The sequence below is a fragment of the Neolamprologus brichardi genome, chromosome 15 (assembly GCF_056152115.1).
Source record: "Neolamprologus brichardi isolate AB-2024 chromosome 15, ASM5615211v1, whole genome shotgun sequence".
NCBI classification, from domain to species: domain Eukaryota; kingdom Metazoa; phylum Chordata; class Actinopteri; order Cichliformes; family Cichlidae; genus Neolamprologus; species Neolamprologus brichardi.
The window spans coordinates 31058174-31068653 of NC_142118.1; the positions used below are offsets into that span (position 1 = coordinate 31058174).

Consider the following 10480-nt stretch of genomic DNA (forward strand, 5'->3'; position numbering starts at 1 on the left):
AAGATCTGAAAGCGAGAGTTAAAAAATATGAAAAGTGTGCACCGCAGCCACTGTCTGTCGTCAGGGCAAAAAGGAATGGGATTAAATATAATAAAAAGACAGAAAAGCATGCTGTATGGTCAACTGCTGCACAAAATATAGTTGATAATAGGAGTGAGAAGGGACAATAATTTCACCCTAGTGCATGCGGATATCACTTTGTATTAGTTCTGATGGATTGTGCAACAAGAAATCCCAAAGCAGTGCTACTGTGCACCTTTTTTTTACAAAGAGTGTTGCACAGGTGCAGTTTCAGGCCATTTTCTGAGTTGGCATCCTGAAAGAAATACTGACTGACCAGGACACATCGTGTATGTCTCGCACACTAAAAGAACTGCGTGAATTATTGGGAATTACCTTTGAGAAAGTCATGGTGTTAGACCTAAAGAAAAAAACTGGAAGCAAGGTCCAAGCCCAACTAAAATTAGATTTAATACATTCTGGACACTCTGAAGGCAAAGCTTCACATGTTAGGGGTGTAGAGGGTGGATGTTGCTGCATAACAACAGCGTTTTGCAGATGTATTCTCCCCTTATTCGGCTGTACCAATCTCCTGGAGCACCATTTGGAGACGGTTACCCTACAGGTTACCTGAGCATTAGGGACAATTTGTTCAAAGAAATCGTCTGAAATGCTAAAAATGTGAGTAATAGAGTCACACAGTGCCTGGTGTAGCCCCGTAGTTCTTGTAGTAAGGAAACATGGATCTATCACAAGGTGAATGAGGTGTCACAGTTTGATGCATATCTGATGCTTCGGTCGACTGTGTGAAGACTCGCCTGATTCACCTGATTCACTCATATCCATGTGTATCAGGGTCGACAACGATGCTTGGTTGCATCGGGGCAGACAACAGGCTTGGCAGCTTCGTGACTACAAGATGACTGCAAACAGACAGAACAATGACCTGTGGCATTTGTATAACGTGTATAACTGTGGTCACATACAACATTTGTGCCCAGAAATGCTTTAAAATGTTAATTGGTGTAATAATGGTTCTCAAATAGAAATAAAAACAGGGTTTTTGCAGTATGGTGTGTGGACGTACTCTTTGTTGGTTGCTAAACTCTTGAGGGACACTTATTGCGAAACATAAATGGTGACTCAGGTTATGCACTATGCCAGCTTTTCTTTTTTGATTACTTCATTGTTCAGTAACTATCAATATGTGAAGGAGCTCTGATGGTAACAATGGAGCTCCAACTTCCAGCGAGAACATTACAGTCAGTCAAATTCAGACAGATCATTATTACAGTACAGTCGCAGAAACACTATTTTGCAGCCGATGACCTCGCAATTCTAACTTAACTACATCTCAGGCACACTTCCCATAATAGTCAGCATAATTTGGAGTATTATCTGGAAGTGGAAAATTCAAAATGCGTCTAATCACCATGTTATTGAATGTACTTCTCAAAAATACAGCAGGATGTGGTACTCTGTTCTGCATTTCCTCCTGGTTGTTGTAATGAATAATCACATTGCTGGTTTAATGCAAACTTTGCAGCTGAGGTCCTAATCCGATGCACTATCTACATTGTTTTGGTATAAGCTTACCTAAGGGTTGACAGTGACAAAAATGTGGGAAGCACTGGACTTCCGAATTTTTCCTTAGTATATTTACCTCACTTAAGAGCTCATCTGGTATTTGAATCTCAGATTCTAATCGCAAGTCTTCGAGAGCCTTGTTTCTGGGTGTCAGCAGAAATGTTTAGTAAAAAGGCAGTTTCCGACTGATCTATCTCCACATTCAAATGTAAAATAAAACTATTTCTAAAAATACACATACATAGAACGGTATTCTTTCTTTAATATTAACATTGTTTAAGTCACCAAACACGTTGTGCAGCATAATAAAGACACACATTGCTGTCCTGGACCAGCTGTTATATGACAGATTGAGAGATGGTCTCATTTTTGTTTCTTTAATGTTGTCTAAAACACAATCATCAGTAAAAAAATCAATTACACATTCATCTGTATTTTGAATGGGGAAATCAGAGTCTGAAAGAGTAAACACAGTGAAAAACATTTCAAACACGTAAAGAAAGGCTACACCATGTCAGAGGAAGCTACGATATCAAATGTATCAGCTACCGTTTCTTAGTCTTCAGCTTTGTACATATGTAAAACTGTATTAAGGTGCTATAATTCCCCTGTTATCAAAACGCTGACAAAAGAGGCATGAAAAATAACAAATCTTTGGCCAGGTAAAATTAACACCCTGCCTTATCATAAGCACAGCAGGACACCACCATCTGTTTTAATCAGCTCTGAATTGGCTTTGGTCATCACAGAGGCTTATCTCCCAGCGTGACCTTCTGAAATCCCCGTTTGTCTGACTGATTTGGAACATAAAACCTCATCCTCAGAAGGCCGTAAAATCAGTTACGTTTCCCACTGGTCAGCTCAAAGCCATTCTCCCCGCTCTCTTGTTGGTCTAAGCGAGAGCCTGCCTATCCCATATTGCTTTATTGGTGATTCAGGGAGGAGCTCCCAGACAGCCAGTATCGTCAGGTGTGGACTTGAGGTTTGTGAGTTGGTGTGAAAAGGTTTTCACCCCCTTTCTGATCTCATATTTTTTGGTGTATTTTCCACATTTAAAAGTTTTAGATGATCAAACGAATTTAAATATTAGAGAAGGATAACACAAGTAAACACAAAATGCAGTATTCCATTATGATTTTTTTTGCTTCTGCGGTCATAAATCACAGGGCCAGAACTCACTTTCTAAAAGTACTCTTATCCCTCCTTAGCATGAATGGAAAATGCAGTTAACATTTACATGATATGCGCAACTTTCTTGCTACTTTGTTGTTATTTTCGTGAATGGTCGGATGATCCGTCACAATGAATTATGGGGTGGCGTTTTCTCCTCCCCTTTCATAAAGGGTGGTCCAGTGTATCCTCTGCTAAAGGAAGTGCTGATGCTTCTTTCCTTAGTATTTGGAGAATATGAACAGCTCTTTCTTACTATGACAGCCACAGAGATACTTCCGGGAATGAAAGTTATCAGACTGTTTAAAATTATGGAAGTGGATTAAAGTCACTGGGGGAAAAATGAAAGTGGGCACATCTTTTTTTCCAGAATTCTGAGAAAAAAAGCTAGGTTTCTGCCTTTTTTCTCAAATTTCTTTTTTCAGGCATTTTCTCAATTTTTTGTGATATTTCACTCCACACCAGTTGGTGGCGGTAATGCACCATTTTGCTGTTTGACAACCACCAATACATACTATAAACAAAAAAGAAGAAGAAGCTATTTCCGGGTTACGTCTCAGTGAGAACCTTGCTAAGCAAGATGGATTATTGGAATGAACCCAAGGTGTTATATGAGGTTTTTTAAATAAACACGCTTATTCTTGAAGCTGATGTGAAATGGCAGGGGTGTTTCTAGCCACACTCTACGAGTACTCTCCGCTCTTTTATATTAGTGTGGTGTCGCTTTGTTTCGTTGTAACCGCTGCTATGGTCCTCGGCTGGTAAGTTGTATTTAGCTAATATAGTTAGCCACACTTTGATATATAATTTACATTCGTTGTCACCACACAGGTACCCTTCGACTTTATATATTAACGACTTGAATGTGGCCTTCATAATATAACATAGCATGTAGGTCAGACGCAGCGTGCTGTAACATGTCTATCAATCATCTTGTTTATTTTGTGTTGAACAAAATACTGCATTGACCTTTAATTAAAATAATCCAAACTATTTTTTACAGTCCATTAATTTTCACGGTTTCAGAACTAACTGGAGAAACTATCATAATTAAAAATCTGAGTTTAGTATCGTTCACATTGATACTTTAATCATAATGTTTACAGTCACTAATGACTGCCTTAAGACTGGAACTAACGGGCAATAACAAATTTGATGATTTGTTTTCCTCGGTGATGCTGCCAGACAATCATAGCTTCTGCACTGAGCGATCAATCTGGGACTTCTGGGCTTTGTTATGATGTTTGTGTTCCGGTGATGTGGGTGAGCTTGATGGGTGTGAAAATGTTCTTACCACACTACCTGGAGTTATCTACGCTAGTGTACTCACCATTGTTTAAGTTTGGTTTCTGGGTCTCATCGGGGTGCACTTTAGGGCTGTGGGTATTATGAAGATTACTAGAACAACCTCACAAATGTGTGCACACACACACACAAACAACGAGGTGAAAAAAATAATGGGCTAGTGATGTTTCAAAATAATATTCGTTGTCAGAGGCCTTGACCTGTAGATGATAGTAAATATGACATGTGACTCTAGTAGCGCGGCTCACCATTTAATTCTTTTCTGAGCCCCCGCCCAAAGGAGAAAAAATAAATAAAATCAATGTACAGGAGTCTGGCGTGGTTGTCTTTACTGTCCAAGTGGGTTAATACCGAGTGCTGTGAGCAGTGATGTGTCAGCAGGGAGCACACCTCTGTGGTCTTCCAGGTTTTCTGATTGCCACATGTAGTGAAGTTCTTACGTACAGTGACATCCTCTGTACACTGTGCAGTGTTGCTCGTTACTGTCTTCGCATACTCTTGGATGTTTATGTGGTCTCTCCGAGAGGCTTCACTCAGTGTGCCTAAAGTAGAAGTGCTAAGGCTGCATCCTCTGTTTGTTATTGGCTTTCTGTGCTTCAGTGACGTTTGTAAGCAGGTACAAGCATAATGGAAAGATGATCAGGTGGGGTCAGGGGGTTGCCTTGTATGCGTGTTGGTGGTTTGTGTACACCAAGAGTCCAGCATGTTCACCCCTCTGGTTTTAAAGTTGTATTGCTTGAACTTGGGGAGCGCAGTGGTTAAAATCCCCTCCAATCACTTCAAAGCTGCTAAAGTGTTTAGGTAGAAGCCCAATGTTGCTGTCGTGTAGTCCTCCAAGTGCCTAATTAGAAATAGCCTTAGCACTGGGAGCAGTGTACACAATGGCAGTGATAATAATGGTGAATGGCTGGCATTTACACTGAGGAACTCTGCCATCTGTCATTTTTTCTCCTTGACAATTGGTTTTTCTTCCTCTGAAGTTTTTGCTCATTACCTGAATTTCTTTCATTTTGCAACCTAATAATTGCCTGTTATTCTTGAATATGTTATTCTGTGAAATGGACATGCAACACTTAGAAACAATTCAGACGTTGTATCTGGTTAGCTGATGAAGAAATAACAAATTGCTCATATGACCTGCATTTGAAGCTCTAAAAATTTGGGTCTCTGTATAAAGGACTGTAATTCCTCAATGCATTATTTTTGTTCAATCCTTTTACAATAAAGTTCAGAATCTGCACTTGAGTTGGATTTTTGATTGTTGATAATTGCTTGTAGAAACATTTCCAGGCATAACTGTGTCATGTTCTAGACTACAGTCAACATAGTAGCAGTTAATTCAGAAGAGCATGTTTCTACACAGCCAGCCAGTGTGTGCACCCCTCTGCATTTAACCGAATCGGTTTAGATTTAAGCGAGAACACCACCAGACAGAGAGACTCTGCTTACTCTCGCCTCTTTTCTGTAGGTTTGGCTTTGACGTTCCAGTTATACTTCGCAGCTATGATGAGCAAGAGCCCAGCTTACCAGCCGCTGAGAAACAGATGGTTCAGGTGACCAATCCCTTCGCCCTGGAGTTGGGTTCTGGATCAGCAAGTGTTACCGGTGAGAACAGACGAGGAATGAAATAATGCTGTTACTGGGAAAAGGTATTTTTTGGCCCAAAAGTATTTGGGGATGTGAAACTTCCATGCCTGCATCCAGAAACATCTGTTAACCCTCCTATTCTAGTGTGTTTCCAGAGGATGGTGTCCAGCTGGATGTACTAAATAGAAAAAACTGTAAATCTATTGACTGCCAAGAGAATGTTTCTGTGTAGTCTATATAATTATCAATTTGATTTGCGGTGTGCTGTTCAATGGAAATAACTCTAAATGGTGATGCTGTGGAACACTGAACCTTTTTCTGTTTTGCCTCTGTTCAGACGGTGTGCTGGTGAGACCTTGTTGTCTGGAGTCCTGTGTCCTGAGCTGTTTCTGGGGCTGTGAGGTCAGTACCCTACAAGGAGTGCTACATGCCCACCAGCATGGCATGATGCTCAGCACCCACCAGCATTTCCAGGAAGCCCTGAACCTCCACTACTATTATTGCCAGAAATTCCAGTATCCTATTTGTTGCTAACCAAGTATCTCAGTGGTATGCCTCTGCCAAACAGTTTAGACTTGATCTTTGACCTGTGAGATCTAAAATTGTGTTGTTCAGTCGAGCTGGAGTGTAGAAATTTCTTCTTTCTTTTTTCACACTGTCTGTCAGTCTGTCACTCCCCTTTTCCCTCACTCCTGAACGAAACCCAGAGACACCTAAACTCCCCTACTTGGGGCGTCAACTCGTCCTTGACCCAGGGTGGGCTCTCCACCCTTTTCTGGCCTCAGATTTAGAATGGGAGATTTTTATTCCCGCTATTTCAAACTCTGCTGTGAACCACTCTAGTGCAAGCTCGTGGCAACCACCACCTAATGAAGCCAACAGAACCACATCATCTAAAAAAAGCAGAGATGAGGCCCAGGCTACCAAAGTGGAAGCCTTCCGGCACCTGAATATGCATTGAAGTGAGCCCGACTATATCTAGCCAGTATCACTCAACCTTACGCACTAGCTCAGGCTGTTCCATGTCACAGCAGCCAGCCTTGATAGCCGGGCATCCAATTGCTAGGGCCTGTGCCCCTGCCCTCCCCTTGAAACACATTGCACCTGACCCCAACGCTGTGTCCTGGAGGGGGTGGGCGTGCCCATGTTGTGTTTTTGGGGCTCCTTTCCGCCCAGCTGGACCAAGTGGGCTAGGGTCCGGTCATCAGACACTCTCCTTCAAGCTCTTTCTCCAGGCCTGGCAGGGTGTAGCTCTAGTAATCCTATTCTGGGCAGGGTAGACTGGTCCCCTGGTTTAGTTCCCTTCATAGGAGTTCACTGAATTTCTCTTCATCTGGCCAATTTGCCTTGGGACACGGTAACAAAAGCCCCCCAACAGCATAGTCCCTGGGATCACACAGTGGAGATGTGGCTTGTTTCCGCTTGTAGGAACCTTTGAGGTCCATTCAGGTGATTGGCACTGGACTAATTGTTACATGTGGTCTGTTCACATTCTTGTGCCAGTGGCAGCAAAGTTTGTGTTATTAGTCATCAGTCAAAGCAATCATTTCTAATATTTCCGCTCTTTGACTCATTGAGCTTCATGCTTCATGTCTGCCTTGTGAAGGAAGACATGAAGCATGTATTCATGCCTCCTGCCGTTAGTGTCTTTGACCTTCTCTCAGTATCAGCAGTGAAGATAGAGCGGAGCGGCACACACAGATCCCCGCTGATCAGGGCATCACTGATTTTGGACCACTGCCAAGACAGCGCTACCCTCTCGTGGCTGTGCTGACCCTGGAAGAGGCACAAGACAGACACGTGAACGACATTGTGAGTTTAATCATTTAATTTATTTATTTTATAAACATCTCCAGTTTGTCTTAAGGATCTTTATACTGTGAGGAGGAAACCCACACAGGAAGGCCCCAACTGGGATTTGAACCAGGAAACTTCTTGCTGTGAAGCAACACGATACCCTCTTGCCTTCACTCAGGGTAACAGTGTGGTCAAAATGAAGAGGGGAGTGGGGGTAGAGAAAGTGGGCAGAGCAGTCTGATCCAACCCTAACGATGAGTTTTATCTAATAAGAAAACTTAAAGTCTGTCAAAGTGGGAGCAGCCGTCAGTCAGAGAACAGCAACACTCACAGTGAGGTAAAAAAAATGCAGATTTACATGGTGAACTGGTAGAAGTGATTGTAAATGTTTTCTCTTTCAGGTGGCTAGTGTCATAGTTATTCATGTTCCTGATGACAAATACAAGCTTTCTGCACGGATTCTCTTCCAGTACCTCCTCACCTCACAAAGGAGCATGTACGAGTTAAAGGTTGGTCACATCTTTTTCTGCGTGCATTGCTGCTCAATAATAATAATAATAATAATAATAATAATAATGCATTTGATTTCAAGGACACCATTAAATGTCAAAAATAACATAAAAGGTCCACTTTTTTGTACATTCTGATGTAAGTTTCATCAAACTGTCAGGACTTTGCTGTTATTTCTAGGTTGATGCTATTATTCTTATTCTTATTATTCCTTATACTGAGACCATTGTTATTCTGTCACTGAAAAATTCAAAAACTGAGGTGAAAAATTAGCCAGAAATGCATGAGAAGAACAAAACGGAATAGTTGTTGGCTTTGTTCAGTTATTTTTCACCCATGGTTTCAGAGGGGTTTGCAGTTATGACTTCATTTCCCACTGAAGCATAAATCCCAGTGACTCCTGGATTCTCCTGTGTCAGTGCAGCCAGCCAGCAATCAAGAAGCACTTGTTTAAAGGCCAAGAGTGAAAGTGGACAGTCTTTCCTTGGTTTTCACCATTAGAGTCATTGCTGCAGCCATGGCCAGCACAACAAAAAAGCAGCTTTTTTATTTTACCGACAATACAAACATCAGGAGGTTGGTTACTATTCTGTAGTGCCACATTATGGCTCTAAAAATTTTGGGTTTAAACAGTTATTTCAAGGACGGTCTTAAATGTGACAGTTTTTTAGAGCAAGGCTCCATGTGGTAAATTAGGTTTCATTAATGCAGTGCTTCCTGCCTTCTGTAATGTGTGCTTTGAAGGAAAATGTATCATGATGTAGTGGTGTGTCAGTCATGAACAAAATGTGTCTCTTTGAAGTCAACAATGGGACTAAGAGCTTTTTTCTTTTTGTTTTAAGCAGTTACATTTATTTAGTTGTTTGATTGTCTTTTATTGTTTCACTGTAAATAATTCAAAGTTTATAATCAGGGATTGTATGTTTTTGGCAAACTGAGATGAATGTTTGTTTTTGTACTTTAATAAGTCATTATATATAATAAACATTAGTCATTAATTAGAGACATCATTTTACTTAAGTTTAGGTAATAAATTAACTAACAAAACCTCTGACGAGCTGCTTAGAAACCAAAAGAGCAGGCTCTCTTTCCCGTCACTTGCAGGATGAACACTCAGATGAATTCACTGACTCTTCTTGCAGTTCTCATCCTGATGCAGATTACTGCAGATGCCTATCAGGCAGATCTTGTGGCTTTAGACTAGCAAAATGTTACATATTTTGTGTCGTCTCTGTCAGTGTCAATACACGTGTGAAAATCTCCAGTTTGCCAAGCACTTGGGTTTTTCTTAAACTGCTGTAACAAGGCCCTATCTCTTGTCTCCTGCAGCCTCTTTTCATGTCTGCTGACAGCGGGGGGATGTCTGGGTCTGCTGATTCGGGGCACACTTTCACACCCAGTGACACTCAGAGTGAGGATCAGATCCCAGTGATGGAGGAGGAGGACTGGTCAGAGGGGACGGAGGGCAGAGACTGTGTGGTGTGTCAGAATGCAGCAGTGAACAGGGTGCTGCTGCCCTGCAGACACGCCTGCATGTGTGACAGCTGCGTGTCCTTTTTCCAGCACTGCCCCATCTGTAGAGCCTTTGTCCAGGAGTCGTTTGCACTGACACAGAGCAATGACTGTCAGTGAACTGGTGAACACGATAGAAGAGATGACTACAAGGATCTGTCGCCTGTGTGACAGGTGTTTTGGTTAGCAGCAGATCAGACCTGTCTGTGCTCCTTTAAGGTCTGGTGGCTTTCTTTAAAACATTCTCCAGGACTTTACGGCGTTACCCAACTTCTGCAGTGCTTCAGCTAGCCTCTGGGATAGTTTCCTTTCTAGGAGAGTGACACTGCCTCCACCATACATGGAAGGATGTTCTCGGGTTGTTCTGCAGTACTTTTGTTACATTAAACAGTTCCTTACGTTCACTCAGTTCTTCAGCAAACAGGAGTGTTCACAGTAATATTGTGATGTTTTCTCGCTCCTCTTGCTGAAAGTGGCATCACTGTGACCGCTTATGTTGTGGTTGTTACTCACAAAAGTAATGGATTAGATATTACTTGATAATCTTCCTAAAAGTAATACATTATATTATTCCATAATTGTCTTATAGTTACCAGTTAATAATTTAAAGCTGCAGTTCTGCACAACATGCATACAAGCTGTGTTGTACTTTTGACATATGAACAGAAAAACAGCCCAGAGTGATGGCCGGGGTGATTCTATGGTAGAAAAAGGTGGAAGTGGAAGCTACAAGGTTATTGTTGGCTTTGTTTTTCTTGTCCTTTAATTCAATAAAAAGATTGTCCAGACCTGCACTCATCAAAGCTGTCAATCTCTTCATTTTCCACCTCCCAGAAACGAGCTGATTCAGCTGACTAGTGTGAGCATGCAGGGTAAAAAAAAAAACTGAGAGCCATTGTAATTTAAATAATAACATAATTGTAATTAATTACTAAACATGATGACTAAAAACATGGAAACTGGTTACAGTAACTTGTTACATCACTGCTTGCCAGAGTTTAGTTTCACTGTT

At 41.5% G+C, this 10480-nt stretch overlaps 1 protein-coding gene across 2 annotated transcripts; it reads left to right on the top strand.

Moving 5' to 3' along the window:
- The first annotated feature begins 3292 nt into the window (after positions 1–3292).
- Positions 3293–10256, top strand: cgrrf1 (cell growth regulator with ring finger domain 1). Of its 2 annotated transcripts, none has more exons than XM_087852677.1 (6): positions 3293–3361; positions 5531–5667; positions 5987–6164; positions 7314–7461; positions 7848–7955; positions 9286–10256. In XM_087852677.1, the coding sequence occupies exons 1-6, from the start codon at positions 3351–3353 to the stop codon at positions 9586–9588; spliced, it is 885 nt and encodes a 294-aa protein (XP_087708803.1). In that variant the 5' UTR covers positions 3293–3350; the 3' UTR covers positions 9589–10256. The 2 variants fall into 2 exon arrangements, with proteins under 2 accessions (XP_087708803.1, XP_087708802.1); XM_087852676.1 differs by having other exon boundaries at positions 3294–3518.
- The last annotated feature ends 224 nt before the right edge of the window (positions 10257–10480 follow it).